The sequence below is a fragment of the Melopsittacus undulatus genome, chromosome 20 (assembly GCF_012275295.1).
Source record: "Melopsittacus undulatus isolate bMelUnd1 chromosome 20, bMelUnd1.mat.Z, whole genome shotgun sequence".
Classification (NCBI taxonomy): domain Eukaryota; kingdom Metazoa; phylum Chordata; class Aves; order Psittaciformes; family Psittaculidae; genus Melopsittacus; species Melopsittacus undulatus.
This window is the reverse complement of record NC_047546.1, coordinates 1767304-1785940: the sequence shown is the minus strand read 5'-3', so window position 1 is coordinate 1785940 and position 18637 is coordinate 1767304. Positions and strand designations below refer to the sequence as shown.

The window sequence follows — 18637 nt, the reverse complement described above, 5'->3', positions numbered from 1 at the left end:
CCCCATATGCACACAGACCCTATAGACACACACAGACCCTATACACACAGAGACCCCACAGACACGTATGGACTGTCAATACACACACACTGCCCCTATAGACACACACAGACCCCCTATAGACACGCATGCACCCCTATAGACACATGTACCCCACATACACATATATAGGCCCCTATATGCACACCTAGGCCCCTATAGACACCCCCATACACCCCCTATAGACACATATAGACCCCCTATAGACCCCCCCACACATCCCCTATAGATACCTATACAGATCCCCTAGAGACACATGTACCCCACATATAGACACATACACCCACCATACACATATATAGGACCCTATATGCACACCTAGGCCCCCTATAGACACCCCATACATCCTCTATAGTGACTTAGACCCCCTATAGACACCCCCACCCCCTATAGACACATACAGACCCCTATAGACACCCCCTACACCCCCTATAGACCCATATAGACCCCCTATAGACACCCCCATACACCCCCTATAGACCCATATAGACCCCCTATAGACACCCCATACACCCCCTATAGACACAGACCCCAGAGGTTCCCTATGGACGGCACCAGAGGCAGCAGGAAAAGCCACAGCAGCATTTATTTACATGGGGGGGGCCTGCACCCCACACAGCCCCTATGGGGTGACCCCAAACCCCATAGGGTGTGGGGCTATAGGGGTGCGGGCCCCATAGCGGCTATGGGGCTATAGGGGTGCAGGCCCCATAGCGGCTATGGGGCTATAGGGGTGCGGGCCCCATAGCGGCTATGGGGCTATAGGGGTGCAGGGCCCCATAGCGGCTATAGGGGTGCGGGCCCCATAGCGGCTATGGGGCTATAGGGGTGCAGGCCCCATAGCGGCTATGGGGCTATAGGGGTGCAGGCCCCATAGCGGCTATGGGGCTATAGGGGTGCAGGGCCCCATAGCGGCTATGGGGCTATAGGGGTGCAGGGCCCCATAGCGGCTATGGGGCTATAGGGGTGCAGCCTCCCCAGCACAAGGGGGGGGTAATAAATACAACTCCATTGGCACTGCTCTAAAAGCATTGGGGTGTCATAGATGTGGGGTGCCCCATAGAGGGGGTGCCCCTTGTCCCTATGGGGTGCCCTATAGAAGGGGTGCCCCCTTGTTCCTATGGGGCACACCATAGAGAGGGTGCCCTCTTTTTCCTATGGGGTGCCCCATAGAGGGTGTGCCCCATGTCCCTATGGGGCACCCCATTGAGGGGGTGCCCCCTTATCCCTATGGGGCATGCCATAGAGAGGGTGCCCTCTTATTCCTGTGGGGCACCCCATAGAGGAGGTGACCCTTATCCCTATGGGGTGCCCCATAGAGAAGGTGCCCCACAGAGGGGGTCCCTCTTGTCACTATGGGGCGCCCCATAGACGAAGTCCCCCCATATCCCTATGGGGCGCCCCATAGAGGATGTGCCCCATTGTTTCTATGGGGCGCCCCACAGAGGATGTGCCCCATTGTTCCTATGGGGCGCCCCATAGAGGACGTGCCCCATTGTCTCTATGGGGTGCCCCATAGAGGACGTGCCCCATTGTCTCTATGGGGCACCCCACAGAGGACGTGCCCCATTGTCTCTATGGGGCTCCCCACAGAGGACGTGCCCCATTGTCTCTATGGGACTCCCCACAGAGGACGTGCCCCATTGTTCCTATGGGGCGCCCCATAGCGTTGCCCTCAGCACTCGGGGGGGGGCCCGAAGCTCTTCCTGCAGTCAATGGCTTTGGGGCTGGGGGGCTGCGCTCGGCGGAGCCGCAGCTGCTCCAGGCTCCGGTTACCGGCCAGGCGGGTGAAGGCAGAGCGGTACTTACGGTCAAAGGCCGCTGGGGGCGGAGGTGAGACCCATAGAGACCCATAGAGACCCAGAACCTGACCCATAGAGACCCATAGAGACCCATAGAGACCCATAACCTGACCCATAGTGACCCATAACCTGACCCATAACCTGACCCATAGAGACCCATAACCTGACCCATAGAGACCCATAAAGACCCATAACCTGACCCATAGTGACCCATAACCTGACCCATAACCTGACCCATAGCGCCCAGAGCCTGCCCCATAGCACCCCAAAGCCACCCCATCCCCTGCCCCATAGCACCCATAGAACCCCATCCCCTGCCCCATAGCAACCCCAACCCCTCCCCACTGCCCCCCAAGTGCCCCCTCACCAATATCCACGTGCTCCCTGCCCAGTGCCGCCAGCGTCAGGAACAGGATCTCCCTATAGATGCTCCTATGGGGCAGGCAGGCAGTGACCCCCACGCAGTGGGGCAGAGGGGGGATCTATGGGGCAGGATGGGGGGGGGATCTATGGGGCAGGATGTGGGGGGGGGATCTATGGGGCAGGATGGGGGGGGATCTATGGGGCAGGATGTGGGGGGGGATCTATGGGGCAGGATGGGATCTATGGGGCAGGATGTGGGGGGGGATCTATGGGGCAGGATGTGGGGGGGATCTATGGGGCAGGATGGGATCTATGGGGCAGGATGGGATCTATGGGGCAGGATGTAGGGGGATCTATGGGGCAGGATGGGATCTATGGGGCAGGATGGGATCTATGGGGCAGGATGGGGGGGATCTATGGGGCAGGATGGGATCTATGGGGCAGGATGTGGGGCGGGTACCTCTGTGGGGGCAGGGCCCCCCCGGGGGTGTCCAGGAGCAGGGTTATAGCCTTGTGCAGCTCACTCAGCCCCACATGGCTCAGAACAGCCTCCAGGAAGGCCAAGGTAAAGGGATGACCGTGGGGCAGGGGGGATGGGAACCGTGTGGGGACCTTACCTGGGGGGGAGGGAGACCCAGAGAGACACATAGAGACACATAGGAACCCATAGAGATCCATAGGGACACATAGGGACACATAGAGACCCGTAGGGATCCATAGAGACCCCATACAGATCCCACAGAGACCCCATAGAGATCCCATAGAACCCCATAGAGACCCATAGAGACCCCAGAGAGCCGCATAGAGACCCATAGAGACCCCATTGAGACCCCATAGAGACCCCATAGAGACTCCATAGAGACCCCATAGAGACCCCATAGAGACCCATAGGGACCCCATAGAGATCCCATAGGGACCCCATAGGACCCCATAGAGACCCCATAGAGACCCCCATAGAGACCCCATAGAGCCCCATAGAGACTCATAGAGACCCCATAGAGCCCCACAGAGACCCCATAGAGCCCCATAGAACCCCACAGAGACCCCATAGAGAACCATAGAGACCCCATAGAGCCCCATAGAGACCCCATAGAGACCCCATAGAGCCCCATAGAGACCCCATAGAGCCCCATAGAACCCCACAGAGACCCCATAGAGAACCATAGAGACCCCATAGAGACCCCCAGAGCCCCATAGAGACCCATAGGGACTCATAGAGACCCATAGAGCCCCATAGAGCCCCATAGAACCCCATAGAGACCCCATAGAGCCCCACAGAGACCCCATAGAGCCCCATAGAACCCCATAGAGACCCCATAGAGCCCCATAGGGCCGCACTCACTGTGCAGGTGCCAGAGCACATAGAGGGGGGGGCAGGTGTCAGGCTCTGGGGTCAGGACGTCCCAAAGGAGCCGCACGCGGACGGAGCCCGAGGGGGGCAGCTGGGGGGGGAGGGGACCTCAGGGCAGCCCCATTGCCCCATAACCCCCCATCACCCCATAACACACCCCATATTGTGCCCCATAGCCCCCCCATTGCCCCATAACCCCCCATTGCCCCATAACTCATCCTCCTATTGCCCCATAACCCCCCCATCACACCATAACCCACCCCATCATGCCACATAACCCCCCCATTGCCCCATAACTCATCCCCCATTGCCCCATAACCCATCCCATAACCCGCCCCATATTGTGCCCCATAACCCACCTCATCTCGTGCCCCATAACCCCCACACTGCCCCATAACCCATCCCCCCATTGCCCCATAACCCCCCCATTGCCCTATAACCCATCCCCCTATTGCCCCATAACCCACCCCATATTGTGCCCCATAGCCCCCCCATTGCCCCATAACTCATCCCCATATTGTGCCCCATAACCCCCCCATTACCCCCATAACCCTATAACCCCCATTGCCCCATAACCCATCCCCCTATTGCCCCATAACCCCCCATACCCTGCCCCATAGCCCCCGTTACCTGTGTTCCATGGGGCAGCAGCAGTCGGGGCAGCCCCGAGGGCAGCGCCAGGCGCCGGAAGCACCACAGAAGGTTCCAGAAGAGGATGGGCCGCGCGCCCCATAGAGCCGCTCGCGCCAGCGCCGCCCCCCCCTCGGCCTCCAGCGCTCGCTCCAGCTCCTTGCGCAGCACCAGGGGGCTCAGGTAGGCGAAGGAGGCACATTCCCGACGCACCACAGCCTGCGGGAACGGGGGATGCTATGGGGCTGCTATGGGGGGTAATGGGGATGCAATGGGGGTAGTGGGGATGCAATGGGGCTGCTATGCGGGGTAATGGGAGGGCAATGCAGGGGTTGGCCACAGGGGGGCAGCAGAGAAGGAATGGGGGTACAATGCGGGTGCAATGGGGGGGTAATGGGGGGGCAATGGGGGGTGGGATGGGGGTGCAATGGGGGGATAATGGGGCTGCAATGGGGGGTAAGGGGGGGGCAGCCACAGGGGGGCAGCAGAGAGGGAATGGGAATGCAATGGGGCTGCAATGGAGTAGAGTGGCCACAGGGGGGCAGCAGAGAAGGAAGATGAATGGGGGTGCAATGAGGCTGCAATGGGGGTAATGGGGATTCAATGGAGAGGAGTGGCCACATGGGGGCAGCAGAGAGGGAATGGCAATGGGGCTGCAATGGAGAGGAGTGGCCACAGGGGGGAGGCAAAGAGGGAATGGGAATTGGAATGCAATGGGGCTGCGATGGGGGGGTAATGGGGGGGCCAATGGAGGGGAGTGGCCACAGGGGGGCAGCAGAGAGGTAATGGGAATGCAATGGAGGGGTAATGGGGGGTGTAATGGGGCTGCTATGGGGCTGCTATGGGGGTAATGGGGATGCAATGGGGCAGCAATGCGGGGTAATGGGGGGGGCAATGCAGGGGTTGGCCACAGGGGGGCAGCAGAGAGGTAATGGGAATGCAATGGAAGGGTAATGGGGGGTGTAATGGGGCTGCAATGGGGGTGCAATGGGGCTGCGATGGGGCTGCGATGGGGCTGCGATGGAGTGGCCACAAGGGGGCGGCAGAGGGGGAATGGGAATGCAATTGGGATGCAATGGCAATGGGGGTGCAATGGAGTAAAGTGGCCACAGGGGGGAGGCAAAGAGGGAATGGGAATTGGAATGCAATGGGGCTGCAATGGGGCTGCGATGGGGGGGTAATGGGGATGCAATGGGGCAGCAATGCGGGGTAATGAGGGTAATGCAGGGGGCGGCCACAGGGGGGCAGCAGAGAAGGAATGGGGGTACAATGCGGGTGCAATGGGGGGGTAATGGGGGGTAATGGGGGGGCAATGGGGGGTGCGATGGGGGTGCAATGGGGGGATAATGGGGCTGCAATGGGGGGTAAGGAGGAGCAGCCACAGGGGGGCAGCAGAGAGGGAATGGGAATGCAATGGGGCAGCAATGCGGGGTAATGGGAGGGCAATGCAGGGGTTGGCCACAGGGGGGGCAGCAGAGAAGGAATGGGGGTACAATGCAGGTGCAATGGGGGGGTAATGGGGGGGGCAATGGGGGGTGCGATGGGGGGATAATGGAGCTGCAATGGGGGGTAAGGGGGGGGGCAGCCACAGGGGGGCAGCAGAGAGGGAATGGGAATGCAATGGGGCTGCAATGCGGGGTAATGGGGGAGCAATGCAGGGGTTGGCCACAGGGGGGCAGCAGAGAAGGAATGGGGGTACAATGCGGGTGCAATGGGGGGGTAATGGGGGGGCAATGGGGGGTGCGATGGGGGTGCAATGGGGGGATAATGGGGCTGCAATGGGGGGTAAGGGGGGGGCAGCCACAGGGGGGCAGCAGAGAGGGAATGGGAATGCAATGGGGTTGCAATGGAGTAGAGTGGCCACAGGGGGGAGGCAAAGAGGGAATGGGAATTGGAATGCAATGGGGCTGCGATGGGGGTGCGATGGGGGTAATGGGGATGCAATAGGGGGGTAATGGGGGGGCCAATGGATGGAAGTGGCCACAGGGGGGCAGCAGAGAGGGAATGGGAATGGGGGTGCAATGGAAGGGAGTGGCCACAAGGCGGCGGCAGAGAGAATGGGAATGGGGGTGTAATAGCAATAGGAGTGCAATGGATGCGGTGCCCTGCAGATGGCAGCACAGGCTCAATAGCAATGGGGGCGCAATGGAGGGGAATGGCAGCAGAGGGGCAGTGCAATGGGGCTGCGATGGCAATGGGGGTGCAATGGGGGTGCAGTGGTAATGGGGGTGCAGTGCAGTGCAGGTGCAGTACAGAGGGGGTGCAGTGTGGATGCAGTGAGGCTGCAGCAGGGATGCAGTGCAGTGGGTGCAGTGCATTGGGGTGCAGGTGCAGTGCATTGGGGTGCAGTGTGTGTTCAGTGCAGTGCATTGGGGTGCAGGTGCAGTGCATTGGGGTGCAGTGTGTGTTCAGTGCAGTGGGTGCAGTGCAGGTGCAGTGCATTGGGGTGCAGTGTCCCCCCTGCAGTGGTTACCTGGTCGCTCCCATTGCTCTGCTCTGTGTCGCTCTCATCCAGCGCCAGGCAGCGGCTGCGGTCACTGAGCACCGGACCCGGGGGGGGGGAGGGGCCAGGCTCGGGGGGGCTGAGGGGGGACAAAGAGAGGGGGGGTGGATGGAGGGGACCCCACAGCCCCCACGGGGGGGGGTGGGGTCAGGGGGGGTCGGGAGCACTGGGATACTGGGATGGATACTGGGAGGGAGGGGGATACTGGGGGGAAGCAGAGAGGGATGCTGGGAACACAGGGGAGACACTGGGGACACTGGGATCGATGCGGGATCATCAACCAATGATGGGGGAATCCAGGGGGAAGCAATAAAGGTGGATTAGAAACACTGGGAATACTGGGATGGATCCAGGATGTCAAACCCAGTAATGGGTAAATGGGGGAATCCACTGGGAAGCACAGTGGGGACACTGGGATGGGTGCGGGATGCTGGGGTCTGCTCCCAGCGGGATGCAGGGTCGGGAACACTGGGATGGCTCCCATTGGGATGCAGGGATCTGCTCCCATTGGGATGCAGGGGTGGGAACACTGGGATGGCTCCCATTGGGATGCAGGGATCTGCTCCCATTGGGATGCAGGGCTGGGAACACCGGGATGGCTCCCATTGGGATGCAGGGGTGGGAACACTGGGATGGCTCCCATTGGGATGCAGGGATCTGCTCCCATTGGGATGCAGGGCTGGGAACACTGGGATGGCTCCCAGTGGGATGCTGGGGTCTGCTCCCAGAGGGATGCAGGATGCAGAGGACAGGGTTGGGAACACCGGGATGGCTCCCATTGGGATGCAGGATCGGAAACATCGAGATGGTTGTGGGATGCTGGGATCTGCTCCCATTGGGATGCAGGGCTGGGATCACCAGTATGGCTCCCATTGGGATGCAGAGGACAGGGTCAGGATCCCCAGTATGGCTCCCATTGGGATGCAGAGGACAGGGTCAGGATCCCCAGTATGGCTCCCATTGGGATCCCCAGTATGGCTCCCATTGGGATGCAGGGCTGGGATCACCAGTATGGCTCCCATTGGGATGCAGAGGACAGGGTCAGGATCCCCAGTATGGCTCCCATTGGGATCCCCAGTATGGCTCCCATCAGGACACCAGCTCCCAGTACCCGTGTCCCTGCTGGAAGTGCCGGATCTCGATGCTGAGGAAGGGCAGGAAGCAGCGGGTGCAGAAGGGACATGTGGTGTTGAGGTTGGAATCATCCGAGCTCCATCCGGCCATGACCTCCTCATCATACACCAGAGCCCCACAGCCAGGGCAGCGCGAGCAGCTGGACAGCAGCACCTGCCCCACACCCGTCAGCCCCATAGGGAGCTATGGGGGGGGGTGGGACCCACATCCCAGTGTTCACCTCCACAGCAGGGGGGTCCTCATCCAGAGCCACGTCGGGATCGGAGGGTTTGGGAATGCCGGAGATGCCCAGAGAGGGGTCGGAGAGGTCCAGGTCACTGCCCAGGGAGGAGGAGCTCTGTGGGATACAGGGATGCTGAGGGATACAGGGATGCTCAGGGATACAGGGATGCTCAGGGATACAGGGATGCACAGGGATACAGGGATGCTGAGGGATACAGGGATGCTCAGGGATACAGGGATGCACAGGGATACAGGGATGCTCAGGGATACAGGGATGCTGAGGGATACAGGGATGCTGAGGGATACAGGGATGCTCAGGGATACAGGGATGCTGAGGGATACAGGGATGCACAGGGATACAGGGATGCTCAGGGATACAGGGATGCTGAGGGATACAGGGATGCTCAGGGATACAGGGATGCACAGGGATACAGGGATGCACAGGGATACTCAGGGATACAGGGATGCTGAGGGATACAGGGATGCTCAGGGATACAGGGATGCACAGGGATACAGGGATGCACAGGGATACAGGGATGCTGAGGGATACAGGGATGCTGAGGGATACAGGGATGTTCAGGGATACAGGGATGCTGAGGGATACAGGGATGCTCAGGGATACAGGGATGCACAGGGATACAGGGATGCTGAGGGATACAGGGATGCACAGGGATACAGGGATGCTGAGGGATACAGGGATGCTGAGGGATACAGGGATGCACAGGGATACAGGGATGCACAGGGATACAGGGATGCTCGGGGATACAGGGATGCTGAGGGATACAGGGATGCTCAGGGATACAGGGATGCACAGGGATACAGGGATGCTGAGGGATACAGGGATGCTCAGGGATACAGGGATGCTCAGGGATACAGGGATGCTCAGGGATGCACAGGGATGCTGAGGGATACAGGGATGCTGAGGGATACAGGGATGCTGAGGGATACAGGGATGCACAGGGATACAGGGATGCTGAGGGATACAGGGATGCTGAGGGATACAGGGATGCACAGGGATACAGGGATGCACAGGGATACAGGGATGCTGAGGGATACAGGGATGCACAGGGATACAGGGATGCTGAGGGATACAGGGATGCTGAGGGATACAGGGATGCTCGGGGATACAGGGATGCTGAGGGATACAGGGATGCTGAGGGATACAGGGATGCTCAGGGATACTCAGGGATACAGGGATGCTGAGGGATACAGGGATGCTGAGGGATACAGGGATGCTCAGGGATACTCAGGGATACAGGGATGCACAGGGATACAGGGATGCACAGGGATACAGGGATGCTGCAGAGGGATGTTCCTCAAAGACACAACAAAGGCTGAGGGGTTCAAACGGGAACAGGGGGATTTGGGTTGGATACAGGGAACTCCCTCCCTGTGAGGCAGGTGGGACACTGGGATGGGTTGAATGGAGAAGGTTTGGATGCCACATCCCTGCCAGTGTTCAAGGCCAGATGGGAGGAACACTGTCCCTTCCCATAGATCTGAATGAGCTTTATCCCATCCATCCCATCCCATATATCCCATTACACCTAATCAATCCCATCCCATCTATCCCATCCATCCCATCCCATCCCATCCCCATCCCATCCCATCCCATCCCATCCCCATCCCATCCCCATCCCCATCCCATCCCATCCCATCCCCATCCCATCCCCATCCCCATCCCATCCCATCCCATCCCATCCCATCCCATCCCATCCATCCCATCCCATCCCATCCCATCCCATCCATCCCATCCCATCCCATCCCATCCCATCCCCATCCCATCCATCCCATCCCATCCATCCCATCCCATCCCATCCCATCCCATCCCATCCCATCCCATCCATCCCATCCCATCCATCCCATCCAATCCCATCCATCCCATCCCATCCCATCCCATCCCATCCCATCCATCCCATCCAATCCCATCCATCCCATCCCATCCCATCCATCCCATCCCATCCCATCCATCCCATCCAATCCCATCCATCCCATCCATCCCATCCCATCCCATCCATCCCATCCCATCCATCCCATCCCATCCCATCCCACCCCCCCCCTCACCTCAGACTCAGGTCTCTCCGCTGCCCTCAGGGTCCCCCCACTGCTCCTCTGGGGGGGGGTCCCCCCGCCCCTGCCGCGGGGGGGGGTCAGCCCCGTGCCCCTCCTGGCAGGGGACAGGAGCTGCTGGAGCTTGGCCCCCAGCCCCCTCCGTGGCCCCGCCCCCCCCGCGGCCCCCCCCCCCATCCGGGGGGGGTTGGGGGGCTCCGGTGCTGCCGCTCCTCTGCAGCCGTGGGGCTGGGGGGGGGGCGGGGGGGGGAGGGCCGGACCACGTGCTCTGGCGATGGAGGGGGGGGCGGGGAGGAGCTGCAGGGGGATAATGGGGTAAGGGGGTCAGTGGGGGGCAATGGGGGCAATGGTGTCAGTGGGGTTCCAATGGGGTCAATGGGGGGCAATGGACATCAATGGGGTCAATGGGGGGCAATGGGGTCAATGGGGAGTAATGGGGTCAGTGGGGGGGCAATGGGGGGCAATGGGGAGCATGGAAGTCAATGTGGTCAATGGGGGACAATGGGTTCAGTGGGGGGCAATGGGGTCAATGGGGGTTAACAGGGTGATAATGGGGACAAGTGGTGTCAGTGGGGGTCAATGGGGGTCAATAGGACAATGGAGGTCAGTGGAGGACAGTGGGTGTCAATGGATATCAACAGGAGTCAATGGGTGTCAACGGAAGTCAATAGGGTGACAATGGGGTACCAATGGGTGTCAATGGGTATCAATGGGTGTCAATAGGATGATAATGGGGTATCAATGGGTATCAATGGGTGTCAATAGGATGATAATGGGGTATCAATGGGTATCAATGGGTGTCAATGGAGTATCAATGGGTATCAATGGGTATCAATGGGTGTCAATAGGTATCAATGGGTATCAATGGGTGTCAATAGGATGATAATGGGGTAACAACGGGTATCAACGGGTATCAATGGGTATCAAAGGGTGTCAATAGGATGACAATGGGGTATCAATGGGTGTCAATGGGTGTCAATGGGGTATCAATGGGTACCAATGGGGTATCAATGGGTATCAATGTGTGTCAATAGCCCATTCCCCTCACCGGTGCCGTTGGCTCGGTGCCGCTGCCGCAGGGGCTGCCGGAACCTTGCCACCCCCAGCACCACATTGCGGAGCATGGCCCAGTGCCGGCGAGCGCTCTGGGCACCCGAGGGCCACTTGGACTCCAGCACTGCCTGCGGGGGGGGACAGGGATCAGCACACAATGGGGGACCCCAACCCATAACCCCCATCCTCATCCCAGCCCCCCCCATCCCCATCACCCCCATCCCCATCACCCCCATCCCCATCACCCCCATCTCCATCACCCCCATCCTCACCCCCGCATCCCACCCGCCCCATCTCCATCACCCCCATCCCCCCCCCCCCCCCCAACCTTGTTATAGTATCCATAGGTGACAGCATTGGGGACGATGCCTGCGCGCTTCATCTCCAGCATCACCCTGACCGCGAGCACAGGCTCCCCATACTGCCCACAGAGCTGCAGCAGGACCCGGTAACACACCTGGGGGGGGGACACCATTAACAACCCATGGGTGACCCCCATCCCCATTAATGTGCCATAGGGACCCCCATCCCCATTAACGTGCCATAGGGACCCCCATCCCCATTAACATGCCATGGTGACCCCCATCCCCCCCATGGTGACCCCCATCCCCATTAACGTGCCATAGGGACCCCCATCCCCATTAACATGCCATGGTGACCCCCATCCCCCCCATGGTGACCCCCATCCCCATTAACGTGCCATGGTGACCCCCATCCCCATTAATGAGCCATGGGTGACCCCCATCCCCATTAACGTGCCATGGTGACCCCCATCCCCCCCATGGTGACCCCCATCCCCATTAACGTGCCATGGTGACCCCCATCCCCATTAATGTGCCATGGTGACCCCCATCCCCATTAACATGCCATGGTGACCCCCATCCCCATTAACGTGCCATGGGGACCCCTATCCCCATTAACGTGCCATGGTGACCCCCATCCCCATTAATGAGCCATGGGTGACCCCCATCCCCATTAACGTGCCATGGTGACCCCCATCCCCCCCATGGTGACCCCCATCCCCATTAACGTGCCATGGTGACCCCCATCCCCATTAACGTGCCATGGTGACCCCCATCCCCATTAATGAGCCATGGGTGACCCCCATCCCCATTAACATGCCATAGGGACCCCCATCCCCATTAATGAGCCATGGGGACCCCCATCCCCCCCATGGTGACCCCCATCCCCATTAACATCCCATGGTGACCCCCATCCCCCCCATGGTGACCCCCCCCCCTTTGGCACCCACCTCATCCGGCAGCACCACCTTGTGCCTCTCCATGCGCCGCAGGACCCCATATGCCTGGTGCAGAGCCGGCAGCCGCGCGGGAGCCGCACGCACGTGGCTGGGCAGGTACAGGAACCAGAGCCCATAGCAGTGACCCAGCAGGAACCGACCCCACAGCTCCGGCACCGAACACGACCTCTGGGCCACGCGCTGGGCAGCCTTCATCTCCTGGGGGAGGGGGGAGGGGATGGGGGGGGGGGAGCATCCTGCACCCCACATGCTGCATCCTGCATCTTGCAGCCAGTATCTGGTACCAAGCATCCCACATCCCACATCCCATATCCCACATCCCATATCCCATATCCCACATCCCACATCCCATATCCCATATCCCGTATCCCGTATCCCATATCCCATTGATATCCCATATCCCATATCCCACATCCCACATCCCATATCCCCCATCCCATATCCCACATCCCATATCCCACATCCCACATCCCATATCCCATATCCCATATCCCATATCCCCCATCCCACATCCCACATCCCATATCCCCCATCCCATATCCCACATCCCATATCCCATATCCCCCATCCCATATCCCACATCCCATATCCCATATCCCACATCCCATATCCCATATCCCATATCCCCCATCCCATATCCCACATCCCATATCCCACATCCCATATCCCACATCCCACATCCCATATCCCACATCCCATATCCCATATCCCATATCCCCCATCCCATATCCCATATCCCGTACCCCACATCCCATATCCCACATCCCATATCCCATATCCCATATCCCATATCCCACATCCCATATCCCACATCCCATATCCCACATCCCACATCCCACATCCCATATCCCATATCCCATATCCCATATCCCATATCCCCCATCCCATATCCCACATCCCATATCCCATATCCCACATCCCATATCCCATATCCCATATCCCCCATCCCATATCCCACATCCCATATCCCACATCCCATATCCCACATCCCACATCCCATATCCCACATCCCATATCCCATATCCCATATCCCCCATCCCATATCCCATATCCCGTACCCCACATCCCATATCCCACATCCCATATCCCATATCCCATATCCCATATCCCACATCCCATATCCCACATCCCATATCCCACATCCCACATCCCACATCCCATATCCCATATCCCATATCCCATATCCCATATCCCCCATCCCATATCCCACATCCCATATCCCATATCCCACATCCCATATCCCATATCCCATATCCCCCATCCCATATCCCACATCCCATATCCCACATCCCACATCCCATATCCCACATCCCATATCCCATATCCCATATCCCCCATCCCATATCCCATATCCCATATCCCGTACCCCACATCCCATATCCCACATCCCATATCCCATATCCCATATCCCATATCCCACATCCCATATCCCCCATCCCATATCCCACATCCCATATCCCATATCCCATATCCCACATCCCACATCCCATATCCCACATCCCACATCCCATATCCCATATCCCATATCCCCCATCCCATATCCCATATCCCATATCCCACACCCCACATCCCACATCCCACATCCCACATCCCATATCCCACATCCCATATCCCACATCCCATATCCCATATCCCATATCCCACATCCCATATCCCATATCCCATATCCCATATCCCACACCCCATATCCCATATCCCGTATCCCACATCCCATATCCCATATCCCATATCCCATATCCCATATCCCATATCCCACATCCCATATCCCATATCCCACATCCCACATCCCACATCCCACATCCCATATCCCACACCCCACATCCCATATCCCATATCCCACATCCCATATCCCATATCCCATATCCCATATCCCACATCCCATATCCCATATCCCATATCCCATATCCCACATCCCACATCCCACATCCCATATCCCATATCCCATATCCCATATCCCCCATCCCATATCCCACATCCCATATCCCACATCCCACATCCCATATCCCATATCCCATATCCCACACCCCATATCCCATATCCCGTATCCCACATCCCATATCCCACATCCCATATCCCACATCCCATATCCCATATCCCATATCCCACATCCCATATCCCATATCCCATATCCCATATCCCACACCCCATATCCCATATCCCGTATCCCACACCCCATATCCCATATCCCATATCCCACATCCCATATCCCATATCCCATATCCCCCATCCCACATCCCACATCCCATATCCCATATCCCACACCCCATATCCCATATCCCATATCCCACATCCCACATCCCATATCCCATATCCCACATCCCACATCCCATATCCCATATCCCACACCCCATATCCCATATCCCACATCCCACACCCCATATCCCATATCCCACATCCCACATCCCATATCCCATATCCCACACCCCATATCCCATATCCCACATCCCACACCCCATATCCCATATCCCACATCCCACATCCCATATCCCATATCCCACACCCCATATCCCATACCCCATATCCCACATCCCACATCCCATATCCCACACCCCATATCCCATACCCCCCATCCCCCATGTCCCCCCTGACCTGCTGTGTCCTGCATGGGGCAGGGCTGCTGGGTGCACTGCTCCTGGCCTGGCACAGCTGAGCCACCAGCGGCTCCCGGGGGGGCTCCAGGAGCTCGGGGCGCAGGGTGGGGAACCCATCATAGCTGGGGGGGCATGGGGTCAGGGGGGGTCACAGTGGGGTCAGGGGGGGTTACAGTGGGGTCAGGGGGGGTCACGGGGTCAGGGGGGGTCACAGTGGGGTCAGGGGGGGTCACAGTGGGGTGAGGAGGGGGATGGGGGGGGTCACACTGGGGTGATGATGGGGATGTGGGGGGGTCACACTGGGGTGATGATGGGGATGTGGGGGGGTCACACTGGGGCAGTGATGGGGATATGGGGGGGGGTCACAGTGGGGTGATGATGGGGATGTGGGGGGGGTCACATTGGGGTGATGATGGGGATATGGGGGGGTCACACTGGGGTGATGATGGGATGTGGGGGGTCACACTGGGGTGATGATGGGGATGTGGGGGGGTCACACTGGGGTGATGATGGGACATGAGGGGGTCACACTGGGGTGATGATGGGATATGGGGGGGTCACATTGGGGTGATGATGGGATGTGGGGCACTCACTGGTACTGTGCAGGCAGCTCAGAGCCATCAGGGGCCACCGGTTGCTCTGGGGGGGTGATGAGCACCGTGCGCTCCCCCCCCCGAGCATCATCCACCTCGATCAGGGGGGTGTCCTCTGGCCTCTCCAGGTCCGGCTGCACCTGCGGAGGGGGATGGGGGGTCAATGGGGATGGGGGGGGTCAATGGGGATGGGGGGGTCAGTGGGGATGGGGGGGACAAGGGGGATGGGGGGGTCAGTGGGGATGGGGGTGTCAATGGGGATGGGGGGGACAAGGGGGATGGGGGGGTCAATGGGGATGGGGGGGCAAGGGGGATGGGCTGTCAATGGGGATGGGGGTGTCAGTGGGGATGGGGGGGTCAGTGGGGATGGGGGTTCAATGGGGATGGGGGGGTCAGTGGGGATGGAGGGGACAAGGGGGATGGGGGGGTCAGTGGGGATGGGGGGGTCAGTGGGGATGGGGGGTCAATGGGGCTGAGAGGGGTCAATGGGGATGGGGGGCTCAGTCCCTCTGTGTGTGTATGGGGGTGCTGTGTCCCCACCTTGTCCACGCAGGCATCAAAGAAGTCCAGGCAGGGCTCCCGGTCGGCCCCAAACGAACACTCCTCCAGGAACTGTGCGAACAGCTGCGTGCGCAGCAGCTGACTGTAGAACCGGTGGTACCCGCGCTCCCGGGACCGCAGGAACCCTGCGGGGATGGGGGATCCATAGGGATGGGGGATCCATAGGGATGGGGTACCCATGGGGATGCTGTGGTACCCATGGGGGATGTGGTACCCAGGGATGCTGTGGTACCCATGGGGATGCTGTGGTACCCATGGGGGATGTGGTACCCAGGGATGCTGTGGTACCCATGGGGATGCTGTGGTACCCATGGGGGATGTGGTACCCATGGGGGTGATGGGGTACCCATGGATGCGGTACCCAGGGATGCTGTGGTACCCACGCTCCCGGGACCGCAGGAACCCTGCATGGAATGGGGTATCCATAGGGATGGGGTACCCATGGGGTAACCCCAGACAAGGCCATGAGGGCTCACGGGTGATGCAGTACCCATGGATGCTGTGGTACCCAGGGGGGATGTGGTACCCATGGGGGTGATGGGGTACCCATGGATGCTGTGGTACCCATGGGGGTGATGGGGTACCCATGGATGCTGTGGTACCCATGGATGCTGTGGTACCCATGGGGGTGATGGGGTACCCATGGATGCTGTGGTACCCATGGATGCTGTGGTACCCATGGGGGATGTGGGACCCAGGGGGGATGGGGTACCCATGGATGCAGTACCCAGGGATGTGGTGCCCGCGCTCCCGGGACCGCAGGAACCCTGTGTGGAATGGGGTATCCATAGGGGATGTGGGACCCAGGGATGCTGTGGTACCCATGGGGGATGTGGTACCCATGGGGAGCTATGGAATCGTGGCTATATAGGGTGGTAAACCCATCCCGTGCCTATGGCAGCCCACCCCCAGTGGCTGTTCCCCCCCATCCCCATGTCCCCCCATTCCCATCCCCCCCCATCCCCCCCCTCCCCCTACCCTGCATGTCGAACAGGTTGTGTGTGTCGCTGCCCCCCGGGGGGCTCTGCAGCTGCACAGGCCTCAGGAAGCTGCGGTAGCCGCGCAGGACACAGGCCATGAACCGCAGGAAGGCAGCTTGAACCTGCAGCTCCAGCTGCGCCCGGCGCCCCCCAGCGTCACCAGTCACACCAGTAACACCAGTACCACCAGTACCACCGGTACCGGCATCACCCAGCACCAGAGCCAGGTCCAGATCCACATCCTGAGCTGCGTCCTCCTCCTGAGCTGGGTACACTGAGGGGGACAGGGGGTATGGGGGGTTAGGGTTATGGGGGGACAGGGGGGGGATGGTGGGTGTATAAAGGGGTTAGGGGGGATTATAAAGGGGTTATGGGGGTTATAAAGGGCTTATGGGGGTTATAAAGGGGTTATGGGGGTTATAAAGGGGTTTTGGGGGTTATAAAGGGGTTATGGGGGTTATAAAGGGGTTATGGGGGGTACAAAGGGGTTATGGGCAGGTTATGGGGGTTATAAAGGGCTTATGGGGCTTATAAAGGGGTTATAGGGGTTATAAAGGGGTTATGGGGTGTATAAAGGGGTTATGGGGGGGTTATAAAGGGGTTATGGGGTGTGTATAAAGGGGTTATGGGGGTACCGATGTGCCCTGTGTGCCCCATGCCCCCACTCACTCTCCTGCAGCTCCCGGCTCACACTCTGCAGGCTGCTCTGTAGGACCTTGCAAGGCCTTCGGGGCAGCGCTCGGGGGGGCAGCAGCTTCCGCTCCTGGCTCCTGGGATACGGGGGGGGTTGGGATGAGCATCCCGACCCTATCCCAATGGGAATGGGTTGGGGGGGCGGGAAGGTCGGGATGTGCATCCTGACCCCATCTCAGTGGGAACGGGGGGGTCCGGAGGGGATAAGGTCCAGATGCACATCCCGGCCCCATCCCGATGGGAATGGGTTGGGGGGGGGGGGTGGAAGGTCGGGATGTGCATCCCGGCGCCATCCCAATGGGAATGGGGTGGGGGGGGGGGGGAAGGTTGGGATGCACATCCCGGCCCCATCCCAATGGGAATAGGGGGGATCCAGGGGAAGGATGGGATGTTCATCCCAGCCTCATCCCAATGGGAATCGGATGTGGGGGGGGGCTCACGGGGGGGGGGGCTCACGGGGGGGGTCACGGGGGGGTCACGGGGGGGCTCACGGGGGGGGTCACGGGGGGGGTCACGGGGGGGGTCACGGGGGGGTCATGGGGGGGTCATGGGAGGGCTCACGGGGTCACAGTGTTGGTGTCCAGGTCCACGCAGACGACGTCTCGAGGAGGCTCATGGAGGTCAAAGTAACTCGAGTGCAGCCCCACGATGAAGGGAACTGGGGCACTGAGCACATCCCATAGGGGCAGGGGGCACAGGGGGATGTAGGGACACTGCCAGCGCAGGGGGAAGATCATCTGGGGGGGACATGGGGTCAGGGGAGAGTCATTCTTCCTGTTTCTGATCCATTT

At 59.7% G+C, this 18637-nt stretch overlaps 1 protein-coding gene across 1 annotated transcript in view; it reads right to left on the bottom strand.

Moving 5' to 3' along the window:
* Positions 1-606: 606 nt before the first annotated feature.
* DENND4B (DENN domain containing 4B) overlaps positions 607-18637 on the bottom strand; it is a 28544-nt gene continuing 10513 nt past the window's right edge. The window contains exons 10-28 of the mRNA XM_034071333.1: positions 18408-18583; positions 17823-17923; positions 17152-17427; positions 16153-16298; positions 15613-15752; positions 15018-15141; positions 12420-12626; positions 11496-11624; positions 11163-11295; positions 10336-10411; positions 10109-10253; positions 8043-8159; positions 7800-7975; positions 6659-6767; positions 4186-4404; positions 3547-3646; positions 2665-2821; positions 2209-2273; positions 607-1860 (exon numbers count right to left, since the gene is read on the bottom strand). Of these exons, the coding sequence (XP_033927224.1) occupies positions 1715-1860; positions 2209-2273; positions 2665-2821; positions 3547-3646; positions 4186-4404; positions 6659-6767; positions 7800-7975; positions 8043-8159; positions 10109-10253; positions 10336-10411; positions 11163-11295; positions 11496-11624; positions 12420-12626; positions 15018-15141; positions 15613-15752; positions 16153-16298; positions 17152-17427; positions 17823-17923; positions 18408-18583 (2742 nt within the window). The 3' untranslated portion in view covers positions 607-1714. The remainder of the gene's footprint in view (positions 1861-2208; positions 2274-2664; positions 2822-3546; positions 3647-4185; positions 4405-6658; positions 6768-7799; positions 7976-8042; positions 8160-10108; positions 10254-10335; positions 10412-11162; positions 11296-11495; positions 11625-12419; positions 12627-15017; positions 15142-15612; positions 15753-16152; positions 16299-17151; positions 17428-17822; positions 17924-18407; positions 18584-18637) is intronic.